The sequence below is a fragment of the Aotus nancymaae genome, unplaced genomic scaffold (assembly GCF_030222135.1).
Source record: "Aotus nancymaae isolate 86718 unplaced genomic scaffold, 86718_ANA_hifiasm-v0.15.2.pri h1tg000011l, whole genome shotgun sequence".
NCBI lineage: Eukaryota > Metazoa > Chordata > Mammalia > Primates > Aotidae > Aotus > Aotus nancymaae.
The window spans coordinates 50,779,020-50,804,936 of record NW_026988422.1 but is presented as its reverse complement, the minus strand read 5'-3'; the positions used below and the strand labels follow the sequence as shown (position 1 = coordinate 50,804,936).

At 34.9% G+C, this 25,917-nt stretch overlaps 1 protein-coding gene across 21 annotated transcripts in view; it reads right to left on the bottom strand.

Annotated features, from left to right (window-relative positions):
• GPHN (gephyrin) overlaps positions 1 to 25,917 on the bottom strand; it is a 689,448-nt gene that overhangs the window by 222,859 nt on the left and 440,672 nt on the right. For all 21 annotated transcript variants that reach the window (XM_064374964.1, XM_064374972.1, XM_012438040.2 and 18 more), the window contains one exon: positions 5,921 to 6,055. In XM_064374964.1, coding sequence (XP_064231034.1) covers positions 5,921 to 6,055 — 135 coding nt within the window. The remainder of the gene's footprint in view (positions 1 to 5,920; positions 6,056 to 25,917) is intronic.

Here is a 25,917-nt window from a genome sequence, read left to right as displayed (position 1 = left end):
AGCAAAGGAACTTGATGTCTAGTATAGTCTTATTGATTTTATTTAGGCTCTTAAAAATAGGAGAAAAATAATTTGTAGTCACCAGTTAGTGACTTGATTTAGGCTGAAATTATAGCCATTTTATGAGCTTCTCCAGAGACTTAGGAACCCAGGTTTAATGAATCACCTAGCCATATCAAATAATCGTGTTCACAAAGGAAAATAGTGACAATATGCAACAGTTTGTAAAAAAACTAAGAAAACACCCCAGAGAAAATAATATGCTGATATCAAATCAACAGTGTCAATTTTATAGGTAAAGGAACTCACACTGCCTTTCAGACTCACACATTAGAAACCCTGAGTTAAGAATATAGCTTATTTACAGCAATCTACATTCGTTTGCTCAAAGGACAATAAGAGAAACCTACAAAAAAGTAATAATTACATATTTTGTTTGAATATAGTATTAGACATTAGCACATTAAAGGACTATACCCCTTATATAAAGATATTTCAATACATATATGTTTTAATTGTTGTATAAACTTCAGTTCAATTAGATATTGATAGTATTTATATTTTCTTCCTAGGAGCAAAAAACTACAACTTGCTGGTTAGTCTAAGCACAAAATTCTTTGCTAACTTTCAAGATGCAGTGAAATATGTGACTACAGACTAAACTCAAAATCAAACTTCAGATGTTTAGGGAATAAAAGGACAATAAAAGTACTCTTTAAAAATATTCTCTATTTTAATAAAACCTAAAAGGAATGGTAAATTGATGGTAAATTAAAGTTTGAATCTTTTTAATTTTTTTGCTCTGATCACTATTTTCTACCTTAAGCTTCTTGATTCCTTCCTTCTTTCCTCCCTCCTTCCTTCCCTCTCTCCTCCCTTCCCTCCCTCTCTCCTTCCCTCTTTCCTTCCTTTCCTGTGCTCTGATCACTATTTTCTACCTTAAGCTTCTTGATTCCCTCCCTTCCTCCCTCCCTCCCTCCCTTCCTTCCTTCCTTCCTTCCTGATCTCAGCTCACTGCAACCTCCACCTCCCAGGTTCAAGCAATTCTTGCACCTCAGCCTCCCAAGACGCTAGGATTATATGCATGTGCCACCAAGCCTGGCTAAGTTTTTGTATTTTAGTAGAGATGGGGTTTTGCCATGATGGCCAGGCTGGTCTTGAACTCCTGTCCTCAAGCAATTCACTGGTCTTAGCCTCCCAAAGTGCTAGGGTTATAGGCATGAGCCACTGCACCTGGCCTTGATTTCATTTCTAAATAGAGATGCTGCTGCCCTTCATAATCGAAAATCAGCACTCATCTAAGTTGTAAATCATGCTCACTTTAAAATATAATTTATCAATTACGAATTATTCTTTCAGCAAATTGTTTTTAGAAGACTACCATTATTTTAGAACTTGTGTCCAGATATTGTCTACACTTCTTTAAATAGAATTTATGTACTATTTGACTTAGGTACTATTTTACTTAAGACAATGAAAGTCAAATATTCCAACTTTGTTCTTGAAAGATACTTCACTGTCATAAAGCAAGAGGAGTGAAAATCATTCCTTATTTCAGTCAGATGTCATTAAAAGAAAATATATAAGAGAGAAATGACTTTTCCCTATATATAATAAAATATTTTAGCAAATAAATTTGCTGGATAAAATGTAAGATATGAAGAATTATTTATAAAGGATAATACATGGTTATCTTTATTACGTTGTGATGAGGCACAAAAAAAAAAAAAAAAAAAAAAAAAAAAACAACCAAGACCTGGAATAGTTTTACAGATTTTGTTCTCATTATTGCTAAAGAATCTTAAAGGATCAATGCATAATCCAGGATATCACAATATAGATATATTGCAATATTTATTATAATATTATACTATTATGGTTGTTGACCTAAATAAATGGATTAACACATGCAGATGGACAGGAAGTGTTTCAGCTTACATATGGCCCAATGATAAAAAGCCATAGAGAGAAAGACTGGAACTGTTAGTTCTGAATCATGACTTGGTTATTTAACCCTTTGTGTTTTCACAAAGACTTGGTTAAGTGCTTTTGATCGCTATTTCCATAATATTATGTATTCTTGCTAATCAATTCGAGCATTTATTATACTTTATTTTAATTTTTAGTTTTCTGATTTACCTATTTGTAAAAGCTGGAACAATGTCTACTTGCTCACTGTTGCTATTCTACTACAAGGCAAAGACTTATTTAATGAGTTAATAAACACTGTTGTAGAGACAAGGATGGCCAGTCAAATAATTGACACAAAACTCAGTAAAGTTAAGTAACTTGCTTAATTTAGTGTGGTTATGAGGCAGAGAAAAAAGAATTTCCATCTAAGTCTTCTATTATCAAGTCAAGTGCTCTTTCTAATACCAATCATTCAAAACTATTGTGTTTCTGATGTAGAAAAAATATGTTTACACATACATTTCTGTGCATGACAAGCCGTGCATGCCTAATTTGAAATGTAGAGGCCGGGCGCGGTGGCTCACGTCTATAATCCCAGCACTTTGGGAGGCCAAGGTGGGTGGATCACAAGGTCAAGAGGTCGAGACCATCCTGGTCAATATGGTGAAACCTCGTCTCTACTAAAAATACAAAAATTAGCTGGGCATGGTGGCACGTGCCTGTAGTCCCAGCTACTTGGGAGGCTGAGGCAGGAGAATTGCTTGAACCCAGGAGGTGGAGGTTGCGGTGAGCAGAGATAGCGCCATTGCACTCCAGCCTGGGTAACAAGAGTGAAACTCCGTCTCAAAATAAAGAAATAAAGAAATAAAGAAATAAAGAAACGTAGAAAGTGGATTTCTATGGGATTTGGCTAACACTAATATGTACTAACTTATAAATATCATAACCAAGATGCAGTAAAAACAAGAATTTCAAACTCAAATTGTATTTCCAATTTTGTGCTGGATATCATTCTTTGGTTGTCTCACATATGCCTCAGATTAAAACATTCTCAATCAAGATGCATTACCCTCTTTTCTTTTATCCTGAAGACTTGCCATTTCTCTTTTGTTCCTTAATTTGGTTAATAACATTATCACCTACCCAATATCTCAAATTAGAAACCCCAAAATTGCTTTTGGACTTCTCTGTCCCAAATTTTTATGCTAAAAATTAAAGTAAATAATTCACCTAGAACAGAGCTAAGTGCTAAAATCTATGGCCTTGATATTCAACTCAGTGGGGAAAGGTAAAAAATTCATTATTTTAAATAAAAAAGAACAGATATTTGAAATTGGCTGCTGAAGTCACTGAATTAGAGTATTCACGTACTAATGAAAAGTTTTAGTGTAAGAGTTCTTCATTGATGTGACACCTGCCTTCAAAGTGGTCATTACTGATCAATATAATTCCTAAAACCTCCACAAAGCACAAAAGATCATATTTGGTTTTCATTAATTCTTCATGCCCCTGGTGAAATGTTAGGCTTTCTCTACTCACCCTAGCTAAATGAAGTTCCATGCTATTATTTTCTGCCAACAAAACATTTTCATTTCTTATTAGCAGGTATTGCATTTCAATTATAATTATTAAAGTTATTGTCTATTTGTTTATTTTACACGTTGAGCATCCCTATTTGAAAAGCTGAAATCTGAAACTTTTTGAGCACAAAGAAACTGCTCATTGGAGTATTCTGGATTTCAGATTAGAGATGTTCAACCTGCTTAAATATCTGCAAATATTCCAAAATCTGAAAAAAAAACTGAAATTTGAAACACTTCTGGTTCCAAGCATTTGGATTAGGGATATTCAGCCTGGAATATACAACTAAATTGTAAACTCCATGAAGACAGACAGTACATCTGTCACTGATATTAAAGCACTTACAAGAACACCTAGATTCTCTTAAGCAGTCTTATGATTTATGAGACCTTTCTTATTAGAAAGATTAACTTCACTTTCCTTCCTCCTTTATTTTTAAAATTTTATTTCCAGCTTCCTAATTGGAATAGATTAACTCCTTTTAAAATATCAATATTCAAACTAGTTTCTTTTATCATATTAATATTCTAATTCAGCATTTAAAGTTTATATTAAAAATTACACCAAAGTGATAATTTTATCTTTGAGGTATACATTCTAGTGTTGATAAAAATTATCCAAAAGAAATATAATCTTATTCCTAGACAAAGATATAATGCTTTTTTGAATTCATTGTCAATTTGAACATCTAAGTGTTAACTAAGGAAAAAATATCAAGACAAGCCACTTGCTCTATTAAAGTTCTGCAATAAGCGAATTAATTTAATGAATATTAACATTATTACATTATCATTTTTTAGAATTTTACTTTGGTGAATTTGGAAGTAACAAGTGATTTTTAAAATTGTATATCCTCTGTGTAACTAAAATATAATTACAAAGTTTTAAAAAGACTCAAGAATAACTATGTATAATTAAATTTAGTATAAAATATTCTTTTAAAAAATACTTATGGTTTCAGTATATTATTAAGGAAAAAAGAGATGGTGCCTTGAATAGTTCTGGATTCCCAACATTTAGGTCTTAATATTCAGTCAACAAAACACCTTACAGTGAACTTAACTTTTAGTTTTAAATATTTTCCAGACTTTACAAGTGAGTTTAGCTGGTACAACTGGATTTTAATGCAGTCAAACCGTTAAGTTATTTTGTTTTAATAATTTAAAATACATAGATGAGATTTTTCCATCTAATTCAGGTTTTAAGAATTCCTTGCTATCATTCATTTGAAAATGTAGCTTATTGGCACCCAAATGGCATTAGCATATACTTAACGTCTACAATGTTTTTACGGTTTATCTTCATTGAAGATTTAGGGCCTCGGTATTTTTAAATAATAAAATTAATATCAGTTATTTTTGACATATATCTAAAATAATGATATACAACAGAAACACCGGAAACAGTGCTGAGAAGATTATAACATGTAATGTAAAACAAACTGCACTGTTCACATCAGAAACTGAGATCTAGTCAAATAAAATTATAACATTTATAAAACTAATAGAAAAGATGGAATTGAGGAAGACAGCTATATAGGTACTTAAATTTGATGACAGAGAAAACTATAATTTGAAAAATTAACTGTCAGATTCCCTAGAACAAATTTAGTATCTAACATCATGTTTTATTAAATAAGAAGGAATGTTACTGTTACTCTTTTGAGACCAATATTGCATTCATCACACTGAGAACCTGAAAGCACAAATGACTAACTTAATCAGGAAAGGAGCATTCTAGGAGAAAGTAGTCACAGCAGTAATAATGTCTGCTAGTTAATTTATCATATATACAAAGATGTGAGCAGTACATAAGTGTCTCATCCTTTCCCTACCCTACACAATTCAGTGACAGATTGCTAAAAAAAAAAAAAAGACTAAGAAAATTCTTCCCTCCCCCAAAGGTTGGCATTAAAACTTTCTTTCTAATAAATTTAGATTTGTTTGCAAATATTAGGCAGCAGCATTCCAAGATGAGTATGTTTGAAAAAATTTGAAATGATACTAGAGCAGGGAGCTACCCCAGCCTGGACAAGTTTAAAGAAATCCCTTTGGTAACATAATTTTATTAATCTTGCTGTTTACTGGCCAAAAATACATTAATCCTCAGCGTAAACAAATAATCTTACATCTATAATGATGGGTATACTAAAAAATAACAAATCTACAACAAAGAAACAGGAGCTACAGAAAGTAATACCCTTAACTGTGATGTAGGAGTAAGACATTTTGAATGAAATCTGTATTGTCCTACTATTGGCCTAATGACAATTTGTGACACAATGGGTGAGAACTATCTTATACTTTATTTGTTTCTCATAGTATAATCTTGCATGCAATCCAACCTTGACAAGCAGAAGGAAATATTGGTTAGTTTTCCCAGATTTCTATAGAAGAGCAGGTGTAAGGTGCAAAGGAACTGTACTTACTTTTGGTGTTGGGCAGGAAGCTGTAGAGAGGCGAGATGTAGCCTGAGCACGAGGTGATTCTGAAGGAGTAGTGCTGAGGGAGGCTGTGTCTCGTGGGAGCACCTGAACACCACGAGAAATGATGGAGTCTGGAATCTGAACAAGGGGAACAACTATGGTTTAATGTTCTGAAAATGCCAATGACATGTAGAATCAAGACCCCCTTTTAATTTTTTTTAGCATTCTTTGCTGCTCAGCTCTGACATATTTACTGTCACTTACTGTTAGATATAAATGCATCCAACAGTTTGAGATAGAATAGAAACTTTCAGATTTAAAGTATTTCTCCTGGCAAGTACCATTTCATAAAACTTTTTAATACGAGAGGCAGTATAGTATTGTAGTTAGGAATAAGGGATTTGTCATTCATTCATATACTTGCTCTGCCCTTTAATAGTTTGAAATCTTGAGCAAGTTTTTTAATTCCTAGATATTTTCCATTTCCTTTTCAGATCAGTCTCCAACCCTTTTCACCCTCTCTGCTCTGAACTGACCTGTATGGATAGCATCAACAAATTATTTTCTGCCCCAGCTTCCAGTTGGGTTCAGCCAGTGGAAGACACTGGCGGAAGACTGAGTTGGGATAGAGAAAGGTCTGGCATTTATTCTCCTAGCTCCCTCTCTACCAGGTCATCATAAGTTGGCTGTGTCACTCAACTCAAGATCACAGCTCGTGTCAGACTGCCCTTCTTGCTTACAGCTGTTTCTCTAGATTCTAATAGCACTCTTCCCCTTGGCTCCATTAGGTAGGAGTATGAATGGTTCCCACTGTTACTAGTACCAGGCATTCCATGATGTCTTTCCCTAAATTCTGTCCAAACCTTTGTACATCCTATAGGTTCTTTTTGTTTGTTTGTTTTTGAGATGGAGTCTTACTCTGTTGCCCAGGCTGGAATGCAGTGGCACAATCTCGGCTCACTGCAACCTCAGCCTCCAGGTTCATGTGATTCTCCTGTCTCAGCCTCCCTGAGTAGCTGGGACTACAGGCACACACCACCAAGCCTGGTTAATTTTTTGCATTTTTATTAGAGATGGAGTTTCACCATGTTAGCCAGGATGGTCTTGATCTCCTGATCTCATGATCTTCCCACCTCAGCCTCCCAAAGTGCTGGGATTACAGATGTGAGTCACAGTGCCCAGCCCATCCTATAGGTTCTTATTCAACTCTCCTCAATTACATATTTAAGCATGATATCTGACTTCTGCTAGGATCCTGATAGATATGCCTTTTGAATTGCCACTTCCTTTATCTGAAAATTGATGATAACAATAGAATCTGCCTCACTGGATTACTGTAAGGGCTAAGTAAGATAATGTATGTAAATTATCTAGCACTTTCAAGTAGTAAATATTTAATAAATGTTGGTTATTATTATACTTATCAACATAGTAAAGACTGATGTAATTGAGTATCACTATTCTAAAAGTATATAAACATAAAGACTAATACTGCAGATTATTTTTAACATTATTAATATATGTTGATTGTAAATTTGTTACTTTAGGCTTTGCATAATTTAGCTCATGTTCTGGGATACCAGTAATGGGCACAGGTCTTCTAAGAATGGGAACATGAAAACTTCCAAATTTTGTGCACAAGACTTGACACATGACAAAAGAATGAGCAATTAACATTTAATCAACAAATACCACTTACTATGTGAAGAGAGAAGTAGCCAGACTTTGTGACTAAAAGGTATTCCTAATATTACGCATCATTTCTTCCTCACAAAACTAACACTATTTCCATAGAGGCTCCTTTATTTAGTTTCTATACCAACATCCTTAATTCCAATGGTATTGCAACTATTTCAGTGGTTGAAATTTTATGTGATTTTATAAACGATATAGCCATAAGTAGTATTAAAAGCAACAGGAATTCTGAGAAGCAAGACAATTCCATTGCTAGCGTATTTGAGTACTGAATTCTGATCAGTATTTCCAAGAAATAAATTCTAATTTTGAAGAGCTATTTGTTGTCACTTATCTAATTTAAAAGACCATATACTGAAAGGTCAAATACTCATATTATACTTCATATGACATCATATCCCTCTCCTTCACAGCAATGATCATACTTATAGAGAGTATCACAACATTTATATGTGTGATACTTTGATCAATGTTTATCTCCCACATTAAAATACACTGTCATGATGGAACTGTGTTGTGCTACTATTGTATGTCCAGCATCTGGTGAAGCAACTGCACAAATAATGTCTATGTGTGATATGTATCTTCAGACTTATACACATAATTGCATATATGCACTATATATCTCTATGTATAGATACATAAATGTAAATTAAAATCAGGATATTTGAGGGAAAAGATAAGTTTAAATTTTGTGGTTAGGTACTTTTGGGCTACTGGTCTTGAGCTACTTGATGAGGTATATGGGTCTGGAACTCAGGAAAAAATTAGGACATATAATTTGAGAATTACCAGGGGAGGTAGTAATTTGAGTCATTCAAGTATGTCAGATCACCTATGGAGAATATGCGAAAGAACAAAAGACGATGGTTGAAAATTTGAGGTAACACTCATATTAAGGGGTTAACAAAAGAAAATGAACGGAAAGAAGATAAGATGTCTAAATGGGGCAACCATATATCCTATTTTTCCTTGAACAATCTGGGTTTATACCTATTATTCTGGCTTAATTATTAAACAGCACCTCTTTTCATTTTCAAAAGCATTCTGGTTTGGAAGATAATTATTTGGTGATCCTATCATAAGAAACTATTAGAGAAAAAGAGGAAAATCGAGATGGGTGGATATCAAAGGAATGGGGGGAAAATCAAATATGAGGGAGAATAGGAATAGAGAGAGAGCTGAAAAGAAGCCATTACATCCAGTTAATAAAGAAATTGCTAGTAAAGAAAGTAAAAAGGGTAGATATAAATTGAGGAATTGAGTAGGCATGATAAAGCAAAGTAAATTGTGGGTAAAAGAGACAGATATTTATTACTACTTTTTTTTTTGATGCTTGCAGGAGAGGCTTACTAACGAGAATAAGGGGAGTAAAAGTGGTAAAGATAGCTTTAGGAGAATGGTAAAATTCTTTAAAAAATGCATTGATGAATGAAAATGAAGGATAAGGCAAAGGAATTTTCAATTACCACTGTGGATCCAGTTAATATCAGTAAACTTAAGTTTGCAATTTCATTTACATAGTTTGGAAACAAATCCTCACCCTCAATCTTAAAAAACAAAACAAAAACAACTGCCTATGCCAGAGATACAGAGTTGGAAATTATTGCTGAGATATAGTTGTTGAAGTTACAATAATAAATGAGATCCTAAAGATGAAGACCATATAAGAATAATATGTCAAGACAGAAACCAGAAAAAGGGGGAAGAATTAGACAGTGAAGAACAAGACGGTAGTAATTAGTTACCTGAGAGAATTCTATTTCATTATTTGATAAAGACAGAGCCTGATTACAAGGGGTCTAGAAAAAAACTGGAGGTAAGGAAAAGGAGTCAGTGAATATAGATTACTCTGTTGAAGACAACTGCATTGTTTTCATTTTGAAGACATTATGAAAAATGCCACTAGGAACCTATGGGTGTTATGATACCCCATGTGAGTAAAATTCTGGGAGATATATATATACACATACACATTCAGGAATAGAATTGTTGGTTATAGGCTATGAATACCTTCTTTTAAAAATTTCTAAGTTGGTTAAGCAATCTATACATCTATCCCAAAGAATAGTAACAGTTTCTCTTATTCTACAACTTAATTCTACCTAGCACTGTCAGCATTATTCATTTTAAAACATTTGGTGGGTGTGTAACAATATGGCATTGTGGTTTTATCTTCCCTTTCTCTGATTCTGAGTGAGAGCGAGCACCTTTTCATACATTTGTCAGCCATTTAGGTTTTCTCTCTTGTGAAGTCCCCGTTCAAATCTTCTGCCCATTTTTTCCCCTAATTTCATTGTTCTTTTCTTACTAAATTGTTAGATTTCAGTATTTATTCTGGATAACTAGTCTTTTGTCAGTTGTATATAGTGTATCTATTCCTACTCTTAGCTTGTCTTTTACCTTAATCACGTTTATTGATGAACGAAATGTTTAATTTTAATGTAGCTAAATATATCAATATTTTCCTTTATAGTTAGTGGTTTTTGTATCTTAAAAGGAATCCTTCCTGAGTGACATCAGTGAAAACAGCAGAGTAGAGAAATCCAAAATCCCATCACTCTACTAAAGCAGAAAATAAATTGGCAAAAACAGCCAGAGTGAACTTTACCAGAACTCTGAAAATGAATAAAAGGTTTACAACCAGGTGAACGGTTAATCAAGAAAAACAAACCAAAAAGGTGGCCTTGAAGACAACAGCCCACATTCCCAATACACATCTGTAGTACCAGAGGGAAAACAAACCTTATTTGAAAAGAATTGCATTTTTTTCTGTTTTGAAATATCTTATGACTTATTGAAGGACACATTCAAAGGGCTTGCCTTTATTTCACTTAACTCAGAATACTCCCAGGGTTGAAGCAGCTACTCCTTGGGTAGTGTTTATCCAATTATTAAAAGGCAAATGCATTAGTCACTGTCATCTGGGCATGGGAAAATAGGACAAACAACAGATAAAGTGAAAAACCTGGGAGTGAAGGCTATGAAATGAGGTACTTTCAGGCATAAGGACTCTGAAAAGCTCTCATATATTCTTTGGACTCTAAAAGGTCAGGTTTTCCCAGGGCTGGGCACATCCTCAGAAAAGACCTGAGGCTCTAAACAAGCAGGAAATGAAAGCTAATGCAGAGTTGTAAATTGCCTGGCTGAGTGTTGAAGTGTGACCTAATATATACAAAGAGCTCATCTGCAAAAAATGGGACATTTTCTCTGAATTTTTGTTTTGTTTTTATTATTGTTAATCTTTTGGTTCCAGGCATTTAAGGAAATACCTGTCAAATCACTAGTTAACAACTAATGAAACAACAGAAACTTCGGAGGTTATGCACAGCAAAGGAAATACAAGCTTGACAAAGGTATTTCAAGAAACGAACTAAACAAACAACTACTGCTGCTTAAGAAGCCACAACAAAAAGCCCAGGAAGAGGGAAGAATCTAATTTCCAGAGTTGTCACTTATAATATTTAAATGACAATTTTTCAACAAAAAATTATGAAGCATGCAAAGAAATAAGAGAGTATAACTTGTACACAGGAAAATAAAAAATAAAAAATAAATAAACAGAAATGTCTCTGAGAAAGCTCAGACACTGAGCTGACTAAACAAACATTTTAAATTAGCTATTTTAATAAAATTTAGCTCAAAAAGCTAAAGGAAACTATAAACAAAGAACTAAAGAAAGCACAAGAATGATGCCTCACTAACAGGGAATATTAACAAAAAGATGAATATCATAATAAGAAACAAAATAGAAATTCTAATATTGAAAATTACAATGGAAATGAAAAATTCACTAGTGGGACTCAACAGCAGATTTCAGCAGGTGGAAGAATTAGTGAAGATGAAAATAAGGTGATTGAGATTATCTAGTATGAGGATCAGAAAGAAAATAAATGAAGGAAAAAAACAACACAGTTTAAGCAACCTGTGGAATACCATCGAGTGTACTGAGATATAATTAATGGTGATCCCAGAAGGAGAGGAGAGAAAGAAGCAAAAGATAATTTGAGGAAACAATTCCTGAAAACTTCACAAATTTGATCAAAGACATGAATGCACACAAGAAGTTCAACACTTGCAAGCAAGATTAACTAAAAAAGACTGACACCATAACCAAACTGTTGAAAGTGACAAAGACAAAGAAAAAAATCTGATCCTCATTAAGATTTACAGCTTATTTCTCAATAGAAACCATGACAGTCAGAAAGCAGTGGAATGGCATGGTCAAAATGTTGAAAGATGAAAAAGTCTGTCAACCAAGAATTCTATATCTGATAAAAACTACACTTCAAAAATGAAGAAAAATTAAGATATTCCCAGATAAAAAAAAAAAAAACTGAGTGAGTTTATTGCTAGTGGATCTGCCCTACAAAAAATTCTAACCCCAGCTACTCTGGAGGCTAAAGTAGGAGAATTGTTTGAACCTGGAAGGCAGAGGTTGCAGTGAGCCAAGATGGTGCCACTGCACTCCAGGCTAGGAGACGGAGTGATACTTCATCACAAGAAAAAAAAAAGAGAGAAAAAAGAAAAGAAATAAATTTGGGGAATTTACAAATATGTGGAAATTAAACATATTTTAAAATAACCAATGATTCAAAGAAGAAATCACAAGGGAAATAAGACAATAATTTGAGATAAATGAAAATGAAAATATAACATGAAAATTCATGGATGCAGACAAACAGTGCTCAGAGGGAAATTTATACCTGTTAACATCTACTTTTAAAAAGGTGAAAGATTTCATATCAATACACTAATCTTCCACCTTAGGAAACTATAACATAAAGTGTAAACTAAACCCAAAGCAAACAAAAGAAAATAATAAGAATTATAGTGGAGATAAATAAAATAGAGAACACAAAAACATTGAAAGAATCAACAAAACCAAAGCTAGTCCTTTAAATATCAGTGAAATTAACAAATCTTTAAGTAGGCTGACAAAAAGAGGAAAAGATTCAAATTACTAAAATCAGGGATGACAGTAGGAACATTGCTAGTGATCTTACAGAAATGAAATGATTATCATTAAATGAAATAAAATAATCATTAAATTCTATGAACTGTATGAAAACAAACTGCATGACCTAGATAAGACAGAAAAATATTCAGAAACACAGACATTACCAAAACCAACTCAAGAAAAAACAGAAAATCTGAATAGAAGTACTAAAAAGGTTGAATGAGTACATAAAAATACTTCCAACAAGGAAAAGCCCAGGACCAGATGGCCTCATTAAGGAGTTTATTAAGTGTTTAAGAAGAATTTAAAAAAATTCTTTAATACAAGAGGAGGGAATACTTCCTAACTCATTTTAAGTGGCCAGTATTACCCTCACACTAAAGACAATAAAATCTTAAGAACAAAAAAAATACAGGCCTTTATGAATATAGATGCAACAATCCTTAATAAAATACTAGAAAACAAAAACAAACAGTATACTAAAAGAATTATACATTAAGACTAGGTAAGATTTATTCCAAAAATGTAAGAGTGGCTCAACATAAGATAATAAATCAATGAAATACACCGTGTTAATAGAATAAAGAGGAAAAGAAACCTCACAAATGATCATGTCCATTAATGTAGAACAAACGTTTGATGAAATACCCTTTCATCATACAACACTCAGAAAACTAAGAATATGAGGCAATTTACTGAATTTGTTAGAGGGATCTATAAAAAACCCAGAGCGAACATCCTCCTTAATAATGAGAGACTGAAAACTCACCCCTAAGTTCAGGAAAAAGGATGTCTGCTCAGGCCAATTCTACTCAACATTGTACTGAAAGTTCTAGCCAGGGTAATTAGGCAAGAAATAGAAATAAAAGGCTTCAAATTGGAAAAGAAGTAGAACTATATTAATAGATGATATGAATATATATAATATATATTATATATTATTTAGGAATATATTATATATATATTCCCAAAACATCCACAAAAAGAACAAGTAGAGCTAATAAATTTAGGCAAGTTGTAGAATACATGAAGAACATACAAAAATCCCTTGTATTTCTATATACCAATACAGAAACCATTCAAAAATAAAATTAAGAAAACAATTCCATTTACAATAGCATTAAAGAAAACAAAATATGCAGAGTAAATTTAACCAAGGAGGTATAAAACCTGTATATCAAAAATTACAAAACATTGCTGAAAGAAATTAAAGATGGAAATAAACAGAAAGACATATATGTTAATGTAATACAGTATTTAATATTGTTAAGATGGTATTGGCCAAAGCTATCTACAGATTCAATGCAATCCCTGCCAAATCCCACTGGTGTGTTTTACAGAAATAGAAAAACCTATCTTGAAATTCATATGGAGTCTCAAGGGAACCTAATAGCTAAAACCATCTTGAAAAAAACAAAGAAATTTGGAGGATTCATAATTCCTTCTTTCTTTCCTTCTTTCTTTCTTCTTTTTGAGATGGAGTTTTGCTCTTGCTGCCCAGGCCAGAGTGCAATGGCATGATCTTAGCTCACTGCAACCTCCGCCTCCTGGGTTCAAGTGATTCTCCTACCTCAGCCTCCCAAGTAGCTGTGATTAAAGGCACCCACCAAAATCTCTGGCTAATCTTTTTCTACTTTTAGTAGAAACAGGGTTTCACCATTTTGGCCAGGATAGTCTCAAACTCCCAACCTCAGCCTGACCTCAAACTCCCGATCCGCCTGCCTCGGCTTCCCAAAGTGCTGGGATTACAGGTGTGAGTCACTGTGCCTGGCCAATTCCTGCTTTCTAAACTTACTTCAAAGCTATGTAATCAAAACAGTGTGGTATCGGGATAAGGCAAACATAGGTCAACAGAATACAATTGAGGATCCAGAAACAAGCACTCTTACCTTTATACTTAACTGATTTGAGACTTACCTTTATACTTAACTGCTTTGAGACAAGAGTGCCAAGGCAATTAATGGGGATAAATAGTCTTTCAACAAAATATGCTAGAACAATTGCATATCCATATGCAAAAACATGAAGTTGAAGCCTTGCCTTACATCATAAACAAAAATTAAGTCAAAATGGATAAAATACCTAATTGTATTATAAGAGCTCAACTGTAAAATTCTAAGAAGAAAACATAAAGGTAAATCTTCATGACTTTGATGATGGATTTTTAGATATGACACCAAAAGTACAAGCAACAACAGAAAAATTAGATTAACTAGACTTCATTAAACTTAACAACTTTTGTGCAAAAGACATTATCAAGACATTGAAAAGATGAAAGGGAGGAAATTTTAATTAATTAGTTGAATTAAATTAATTAAAATTAATTTGCAAATAATGTCTCTGATAAAGTCCAGTATCCAGAACATATATAAAGAACTCTTACAACTCAATAATAAAAAGACAAACAAGCAACTTGGAAATGGGCAAAATACTTGAATACACATTTTTCCAAAGAAGATACTCAAATCATCAAGTATATGAAAAGATGTTCAGTATCCTTAGTCATTAAGGAAATGCAAATCAAAACCACAACGAGATGCCATTTCACACCTATTAAGGTGATAAGAAATAAGAAAAAAAGAAAGCTATATGCAGTGGTTCACACCTGTAATCCCAGCACTTTCGGAAGTCAAGGCGGGTGGATCACAAGGTCAGGAGTTCAAGACCAGCCTGGCCAACATAGTGAAACTTAGTCTCTATGAAAAATACAAAAAATAGGCCGGGTGTGGTGGCGGGCACCTGTAATCCTAGCTACTCAGTAGGCTGAGGCAGGAGAATCTCTTGAACCCAGGAGGCAGAGGTTGCAGTGAGCCGAGATTGTGTCACTACACACCAGCCCGGACAACAGTGTAAGACCCTGTCTCAAAAAAAAAGAAAAATAGCAAATATTGGCAGGAATATAGAGAAACTAGAACCCTCATACATTGTTGTTGGGTATGTAAATTTATGCAGCTCTGTGGATAATAGTTTGGCACTTCCTTAAAAAGTTAACATAGAATTATCATATGACAACAAATTCTACTCCTAAGTGCATATTCAAGAGAACTGAAAACAGGTGTTCAAATAAAAACATACACGAATACGCATAACACCATTATTTTAATAATCAAAAAGTCCATACAACCCAAATGACCATCACTTTGCTTTTTTACTTGTTCGACACTATCTTGGTTGTTTTTTCGCCCTTTGCAATTCTATCTATATAAATTTTACAAGCAGCTTGCTAGTTTCTTTATCCTTTTCTTAATTAAACACACATATGCCACTTAAAAACTGCACTTTGGGAGGCCGAGGTGGGTGGATCACCTGAGGTCAGGAGTTTGACCTGGCCAACATGATGAAACCCTGTCTCTACAGAAAAACATAAAAAAATTAGCCAGGTGTGGTGGCGGGCACTTGTAATCTCAGCTCCTTGTGAGGCTGAGGCAGGAGAATTGCTTGAACCCGGGAGGTGGAGGTTGCAGTGAGCCGAGACTGTGTTACTGCACTCCAGCCTGGGAAACAAGAGCGAAACTCTGTAGTTCCTATGTTTGTACAGAAAACTTTTAAAGGATACCCTTTAAAATGATAAAAATGTTTACTTCTGGGGGAGTGTGAAGTTAAATGAAAATGGATGAGAAGGTGGTTCAAAAAGAATATTCATCTTATCTCTGTTTCATGTTCTTTTTTTAATGAGTGTGTGTTCATGTGTTAGTTGCCTACTTAAAACATTTCAGTAATGAAAACCATGGTGGGGGACTGTTTTAGAAAATAAGTAGCCAACATAGTCAACAACTAGGGAGAAATAAAGAATGAATACAATGTCTTGTACATAGATAATATCCAACAATAGGAAGTAGAAGCAGTCACTAACTGAGAATTACAAGCAGTTTTTTGAAATAGAAGGAACAGAACAAAGTATTAATTCAGGAAAATTGTTTTAAATAGAAAGGAAAAGTATTTAGCCCTGATGGCTTTTAATATAAGGGAAGAAAATAGGGGAAACTTAGTCAAGAACAAAGGTTTGAAAATTGCAATTTGGCAATGTATGTAAGGCTGTCATAAGAGAGATGAATCAAAGGCTTGCCATGGAGTAGTGAGGATCTACCTAGAGTAAGTAGAATTTGTAGTGAGTTAAATCAGCACGAATGAGAAAGAAAAATGCCAAATCACTCACAAAAGAAATAACATTCCTACTTTTAGAGAACCAATCTGTAACTCTACTATCTTATCCAACTCATAGCATGGAGAAAACAATTTGCCCCAGATGATCTCAAACTTTTTTTAGATATGCAATGTAATTTTGACAGTGAATTATTAAACAATAGATTTTTCCTCATTAAGGAAAACTGTAATGGGAACAAATAACTTTCCTAGGACCTGTGCTGATTTTTTATCTATGTTGTTTTTTTTTCTGTCCTAAAGCTAATTTCACTGGTTGGGCAGAAACTTATAAAAGAAGAAATGGAGAATTATATTATAAAAATCAGAATACATAGCCAAAATATTTTTTCCCCTTTTCAACTCTGTAGTCCTTTGAAATGCCAGTATGAATGCCAAGAAAGTAAACATACAAATTTACATTTGAGGCCAAGAAAATTCATAAATGAGCACACATTTTCTCTTCTAATAATTATTTTTGCCACTTAAAATTTTGTTTTGAAGAAAAATTTAAAGTTGCAAGGCTGTACAATAGAAATTCTGTTATTTGATTTTAATGTTGGGTAGTTAGTGAGCAAATGTATAATAATCGAAACGAGTCTCCCAAAGCAACCATGTACAAAGGAGTACAGCTTCAACAGCCACAATTTGTCACTCTTTATGGTGGAGGTTTTTGGATCCCTTGACCAGGTTGGTGGCCAACTCCAAAATGTGCACCTTTTCCTTCCAACTTCTCTTTTTAGAGATCACTAAAGTATGCTGCGCTTTCTAGAAATCCTATTTGACATCCAGGTGTGTGACACAGCATCTGAACTAACAATAAAAATTGCAGGCTGGGCACGGCGGCTCACGCCTGTTAATTCCAGCACTTTGGGAGGAGGAGGTGGGCGGATCATGAAGTCAGGAATTTGAGACCAGCCAGCTAGAAGACCAGCCTAAGCAACATGGTGAAAGCCCATCTCTACTAAAAATACAAAAATTAGGCAGGTGTGGTGGCGTGTGTCTGTACTCCCAGCTACTCAGGAGGTTAATGCAAGAGAATTGCTTCAACCCAGGAGGCGGAGGTTGCAATGAGCCAAGACTATACCACTGTACTCCCACCTGGGCAACAGAGAAAGACTCCATCTCAGGTAGAAAAAAAAAAAGATTGATTACACATGAATACATAAATGAGTTATTTCAGAAAATATACATATATGTCTTCTCAGAGCTTCTAATAATGATCCTTCAGAGGTTATAATTATATGTTACAAAGTTTTATTAAAGAAAAACTGTCCCTGTGGTCCTAGCTACTTGGGATGCTGAGGCAGGAGGATTGCTTGAGTCCAGGAGGTGGAGGCTACAGTGATTGTGCCATTGCACCTGAGCTTTAGAGTGAGACCCTATCTAAACAAAAAAACAATTCCCCAAAACTTGTCAATCCAATGTATCTTGAGTTCATTAAGGTATTTGATAAGTCACTCACAAATGCCTTGTGGATAAGATAGAGAAAGTAGGTCTGTAGGTTTTGATGTACTGAACTAGAAATATATGTTAGTTAAGCAATTACAACCAAAAGGGTTTCTGGTAGTATGTGTAATGGCCTAGACTGAAAAAAAAGTTTTATCAGTGACTTGAATGAAAGCATGCTTAACATATTTGCCTGTGACAGAAGCTACAAAGACAAGTAATATACTGGATAGCTGATACAGATTTTAAAAAGACCTCTTAGTAGACAGATGGGCTGAATCCAACAAAATGAAATTTAACAAAATATGTGAATACCTAAATTTAGATTAAAATTAATAATACAAAAATCTACAAGAATTTATAATTCATACTTATAATGAAAAACCACTTACATGGCAACATATGAAGTATGACTATATGAGATTTTTTTATAAACTTAAAATTTTAAATATTCATATAAGCTTGTTTTTACAAGAAATATTTATACTTATAAAAGTTATTCTTTCATTGCTTTAAAAATTTCAGAATTTTTGTTGCTCTTAATGGTAGCAATCCATCCTCATTATTATGTAATTGCCTTTCAGGAAAATAAAAGGGTATAATCTTGCTTAAACCGGCATTCCAGTATTAATTTCCTATGGCACTTATAAGCTTAGAAGAATCTCTATTTTATGGTTAACATTCAAAAATGATTCTCTATTATCATTGTAACTATAGTCACTTAATATATTTACTTACTATAGAAAAAGAATATGGTGACTACTTGTATATTTCATGAAAGGTTCTTCTTTTCCTTTTTGCAAGACGGGCCTTGCTCTGTCATCCAGGTTGGAGTGCAGTGGTGTGATCACAGCTCACTGCAGTCTCAAATTCCTGGGCTCACACAATTTTCCCACCTCAGCCTCCCAAGTAGCTAGGATAACAGGTGTATACCACCATACCCACCTAAATTTACTTTTTGCAGAGATAGGGTCTCACTATGTTGCTCAGGCTGGTTTTGAACTCCTGGCCTCACGCAATCCCGCCACCTCAGCCTCCCAAGTGGCTGACATTACAGGTATAAGCCATTGTGCCTGGCCATGGAACAATTCTTATACATCATGGGCATGGCTAAATATATCTCTTTGTAAAATGTCAGTCTTTTTAGTTAACAGACATTGATTCCATGAAGATGAATGATGTACCATACCTTTTCATGGAATATATTTACCAAAATTTATACAGACTATACTATGTGCCAACCTGTGCTAGGTGCTGGATAGACCATATCAATAAAAGAGATATAACTCGTATCCTTATGAATCTTCCCACATACAGTTCTACAGAGAAATTAAATAAACACATGAACAAGTATATAATTGTAAGTGCTATAAAGGAAAATAACAAGGTGTGATAGAGAATAACTGCAGGCATAATTTAGGTGGGCATCGTGGATCAGAGAATTTTTTCTGTGAGAAATAGATAAACCAGAACAGAAAGAATGCATAGGAGTTAGCCAGGCAAAGAGTGGGTTTAAGAACATTTTAAGTAGTGAGGACAGCATATTCCCTGTGGAAAGAAAAAGCTATATGGAGCTTATTAAGGAATAAAGCACAAGAGAGAAATGGTAAGAGAAGAGTCTAGAAAGCAGGGAGGGGAGCCGCGGTGGCTCCGGCCAGTTGTCCTGGCACTTGAGGAGGCGAGGCTATGAGTTCAAGGCCAAGCTGGGCAATATGAGAAACTCTCATTCATCAAAAAAAAAAAAGAAAAAAAAAAAGAAAAAAAAAGAAAGCAGGGAGAAGCCAGATCATGCAGAATCTAGCAGAACATGTCAAGGAGTTTTGGTAACAATGAATATGATGAGAATCCATTGAAGGGTTCAAGCAGAGAAGTGACATGATTTACTTTATTTAAAAAAGTTGACTCTGGCTGTGAAGTGAAGACTGAATTGAAGGGAGGCAAGGGTGGAACTGATGAGACCAGCCACTGAAATAATTAAGGTGAAAGATGAAAGATGAGGCATTGATTAGATCAAGTTGTTCCCTGGGAATTTATAATGCCAAGTGAATCCAAAAGAGTCATCAATAAGTCTCACAGGATTTCCTAAAATGGCATTTAGAGTAGCAGACTAGTTTTTTATCTGTGAAAATACTAACACTTATAATACACTCATAAAACTGGTTTATTTAGGAATACATTTTTTCTTATATTACATTGTGATTTCCTTAAAGGCAGGGCCTAGGTCATATCTAACCACTTAAAAACAGAGTATCTAGCAGAACGGTATATATGTATTAGTGTCAGAAAGAAATATTTGGTGAGTCAATGTAAAACATAAATTACATGATAATATTGTCATAAAGATAGCTTCATCTCATGGACTGCTTGAGAAAAAAACTGTAGTCCTAAAATCATGTGTCAGTTTGTTCCAGAATATTTGAAAGAACCTTGTGAGGAATAAAACTTAGAAAGTGAAGTTTATTTCTATTGACTTATAATACCTGACTCAGAAGATAAGTTACTGTATTAGTCCATTTTCACAATGCTATAAAGAAATATCCCAGAGTCAGTAATTTATAAAGAAAAGACGTTTGACTGACTCACAGTTCAGCATGGCTGGGGAGGCCTCAGAAAACTTAGAATCATGGCATAAGGCAAAAGGGAAGTAAGGCACCTTCTTCACATGGTAGCAGGAAGGTGAACTGCCAAGCAAAGGGGGAAGAGCCCCTTATAAAAACCATCAGATCTTGTGAAAAATCACTCACTATGGCATGGGAGAACTGCCCTCATGATTCAATTAATTCCCTTGACAAGTGGGGATTATAAGAATTAGGGAGATTACAACTCAAGATGAGATTTGGGTGAGGACACAAAGCCTGACCATATTCGTTATAAAATGTGGTAAGAGGTCACGTGTGGTTGCTAACACCTGTAATCCCAGCACTTTGGGAGGCCGAGGTGGGAGGATTACTTGAGGTTAGGAGTTTGAGACCAGCCTGGTCAAAAGGTAAAACCCTGTCTCTACTAAAAATACAAAAATTAGCTGGGCATGGTAGTGTGTGCCTGTGATCCCAGCTACTTGGGAGACTGAGGCAGGAAAATCGCTTGAACCCGAGAGGTGGAGGTTGCAGTAAGCCGAGATTGTGCCCTGCACTCCAGCCTGGGCAAAAAGAGTGAGACCCTGTCTCAAAAAAAAAAAAAATGTGTTAACATATCAACGAAGTTCACTAGGCTTTCTTGTATAGTTTGGTGATTAATGCCTTCACTTATGATCAACATCACCTGACTAGATAGCAGAGATTCTGTGTCTTACCAGAATAATTTTCTGTGCTATATGCTAACTTTATTATGTATTTGGGTATTTAAGGAAAAAAATTCAAAGCACAAAAGTTCCTTACTTATAAAAGAGTTAATTCCTTTTATACTTTTTAACTGTATTACCTTTTATTCCTTTTTAAAAAAATTTCATTATCATTTTGATTAGACAGCAAAAAATTATTTCTCAAGTATCCATGGTCTATTTAAATCACATGTGCAAGTTTTTTCTGATAACTTAAAATTTGACCCTGAACATACAGTAAATTAAAAAAAAAAGTCAGGGCACCTAAAACTATTTTGTACTTATCTACGAAGTCCAGAGGCCCAGAAAAAAAAAAAAAAGAAAGAAAACTATCTTTAACATTTCCAGGAAAGCCACTAGAAATCACAAAAGTTTGCTTTTAGTATAGATAAAGAGCTGTAATATCAAAAGAGAAGCCTAGTCTTCCCTAGGTTATATTTATATAGGAAAATTTTATTAATGTAAACATATTAAAAATTGTATGCTTTGTGTAGAGTCTCTGGAGAAATGTTAATGCTCTCCCTATCCACATTGCTTTCTTTTTCCTTTTATAAATTGTGGTAATCAAGATTTGCCATTTGCAAATCTTCTTTGGTAAATGTCTATTCAAGTCTTTTGCTCATTTTTGTTTTTATTTATTTTTAATTTCAATAAGTTTTGGGGGGAACAGGTAGTGTTTGTTACATAAATAAGTTCTTTAGTAGTGATTTCTGAGATTCTGGTGCACCCATCACCCAAGTAGTATACATTGTACATAGTGTGTATAGTCTTTTATCACTCATCCCCCTCTCACACTTTCCCCCAGTTCCCCACAAGTCCATGATTCTTACGCCTTTGCAACCTCATATTGATAGATGCAGGAGGCAGATAAGGCAGAGGGTCCCCAGAGAATCTCCAACTGGCCTGAGCACTGGGAGGATGGGGTAGAGCCATGGGAAGTTCGGAAGTTTGCACCATTTGCAGGGGGAAGGAGCCTGGGTTCTTCAGGTCACATGTGTGGTGGCCTGCAAGTGAATCTGTGAGGAGGGAAACCTGCTAGCAGGATTTGTTCTCGCTTTGCTGAGGATTCCTGTTTCCCTTTTTTTTTTTTCACACAATAAACCCTGCTCTACTCATCCTATAATGTGTCTGTGCACCTAAATTATCCTGGTTGTGCAACAAGAACCCGTTTTTTTCCTATAACTTTTTTGGCACCCAACATGTGGCCTGAAGAAGGGTAAGTACAATCCAAACCTAAAAATCTTTTTTCCTTTAGCTTCTAAGCCTTTTTCTCCTCAGACCTCTTCTGAGAGTAGAGGAAACCATGCACCACCCCATCCAAACAGCTGCAGGCATGTGCAAGATGGACCAGTGAATGGCAGCTCCCACACTCCCCTCCTGGCCAGGACTGGGATGCAAGGCCCAAGGATACCCAATGGCAGGCTGGCCAGTGCTCCCTGCCTTGCATCCGTGGAGCCTTTCCCTCCCCAGGTGAAGTAGTTCCACTCTGCGGGAAAGCAACTAAGTTTTTCTCAGTGTTGGAAGAACCATTTGCATAAGAATAAGAGGTTCTTCCCTAGGCATCTTTTTCTTTTCTCCACCGTTAGCAGTAAAACAGCCTTGCATTTAAGCTGTCTTTTCCTTTTCTCCACCCTGTTAGCAGTAAAACAGCCTTGCATTTAAGCTGTCTTTTCCTTTTCTCCACCCTGTTAGCAGTAAAACAGCCTTGCATTTAAGCTGTCTTTTCCTTTTCTCCACCAGGTCAGGAGTTGACTTTTAAGTGAGGTTTTTGTTTTTTTTTTTGGTTTGGTATTGTTTTCTTTTATTTTTTGGAAGATATTTTGCTGGGCTGGGAATAATGGGGATCACCGTTTATATTTCCTGTAGAGTTTTAACTGTGAAAAAGGATTTGTGAGTTTGGTCTTAAACTGTAACCAATTTGGTGTGATTTGCATGACTTTCTTTATGGTCAGTAGCAAACTTTGCTGCAGGCCTCCATCTTGTTTTATGTCTTTGGGAGCAAGACCTGGAACCATGTGGCAATGTTTTGTTCTAGCCTCTGATATTTTACAATGGCAGCCTTGGGTTCAATCCTGGCTTAGGGAATGAGTCCTTTCTGGTTTGATATCTGTGTGACCTTTGTTATTTGTTGATTCTCTTTCTCTCCATGAACTGCCTTGGATTTTCCTTTCTTTGAGACATTAGTGAAGTTTGAAAGCCAGAAATATTGGCTGCTTGGCATGGCTAACGTTGAGTAATAGGGGGTTAAAAGGACTTTCTTAAAGAGTGCTCGGCTTAATTAAAAGTGGATATTTAAGTTACAGGTATAGTTAAAAGGGCTTTAAGTTTTTCTTTTCTTGGATCTTGTTTTGCTGGAAAAAGTTTTCTCAGTTGACTGAATTATTTTTCTCCATTTGCCTTGCCACCCTCAATACACACATGAGGAGGAGAGACCTCTACTTTCCTCATGGAACCCCAGGAATTAAAAGTGGATAGATCCCTCTCAAAACCTGTTTTTGCCCCATCTACGCCTATTTATTAGGTGTTAGAAGTTGCATGTCTTCCTGGCCCTGCCTTTAAAGGGCTCCACCAGGAGGTCAATAATCCAATTAGGTGATTGATAACAAAAGATCTTATGGTGATTGGGTATTCTTTTGCCTGTCTGTGTAGTTATATATGTGTTGTGTGTGTGATGCCTATAAAAAGAGCTCTAAGTAATTGGCCTAAAGGAAGATAAGTGCTTGGATCGAAATTTTTTTTAAAGTGAAGATAAAAGGCATGGTACCTTTCAGTTTATGTGACTTTAATCTTTGAGAAATAAAAACAGCCTTAAAGAACATTGGTAAAAAGCAGATGTTATCAAAATATAAACAGGTGGACTAAATTATGCAGGCTAGGTGCTAGGTTTGCTAAATGTTTTAAGCTTATAAAATACTTTTTTGGGTTTTAAGAACGATTTCACTTGCCTGATCCATAATTGGTAAGGCTGAGGACATGTAGAACTAACCACATCCTTAATTATGCTGGAAGGAGTTAAATCTTGGCAGCACCTAGCACATAATGAAAATAACTTATCAGTTTTTACATTAAAGTTAAAAATTTCTAGGAGTTACCATTATAACATATAACTCAAACTACTGGAAATAAATTTACATGTGTGGTGTGTAAGACTAATAAAATGTGTTTTTAGTAAAAGATTATAAAAAGGCATAAATATGTAAATTCTTGCCCAGGGTTAAATAGTTGTTTTGAATTAAATAAAATAAAGTTCAAAGTTCATACAAGTGGTAGATGGATTATAAAAATTAATCTTGAAAAACATTCCATGTGTGAATATATTGACTAAATTCAAAAAGGTATTATATGGTTTTTCAGTGAATTGAACATTGAAATAAAAGCACAAGATACTCTTAAGGCACTAATCTGCTCTTTTGCAAAATTTGTAAAGGGTATAAAAGATTTTTGCTCTTTTAACTATCTGAGTCATCATTTTGGCAAAATAAATAATTCATGGTAATCTGGAATTCTATTTCATAACAAGTGTTTTAAACCTCTAAAATATTTAATAGGCCTCCCAAAATCAAGCTTGTCTTTCCTGACACCTGGCTTTTTTGGATACTACAAAGGACCTCTGGAGCATCCAAAAAAGAGATAAACAGGATTTTTTCGCATGTTTAGTTACATGGGATTGCCAAATGGTGTTTAATCTTCTTTAGATTATATTTTGGGGAATAATACTAATATATGTTCCAAAATTGCACGGAATTTCTAAAATCCTAATGTCTAAAGTATATGCTATCAATCATAATTAAGGTTATGTCAAGTTATTATAAACGACAGAGAAAACCAAACTTCTTTGTCAATGCTGCTTTTAACTATAACTACCCTGGACATTTTGCTATTTGGACAATTGTTGTCTTGTTTTGATCCTTTTCAAAAGATGGTTTATAATCAGCTATAGGACTCTAACAGGTGCTCTCAAATGCAGGTTTCTAATAACTTTGGAGATTGTGACATTGGAACAAAGAAAAAAAGTACAGGACTCATGAAGAACTAAAATGTTCACAACTATGAGGCCAGGCGTGGTGGCTCATGCCTCTAATCCCAGCACTTTGGGAGGCTGAGGCAGGTGGATCACCTGAGGTCAGAAGTTCAAGACCAGCCTGGCCAACATGGTGAAACTCTGTCTTCACTAAAAATACAAAAGTTAGCTGGGTGTGGTGGCAGGTGCCTGTAATCCCAGCTACTCAGGAGAATAGCTCGAACATGGGAGGTGGAGGTTGCAGTGAGCCGAGATCACACCATTGTACTCCAGCTTGGGTGACAAGAGCAAAACTCCATCTCAAAACAAACAAACAAACAACAGAGTTAACTAAATGAACTAAATGCAGAAAACTGAAGCAATCTTTTTGGCTTTTTTGGAATATTGCTGATCATTGTTTTATTCTTCAGGTTCAT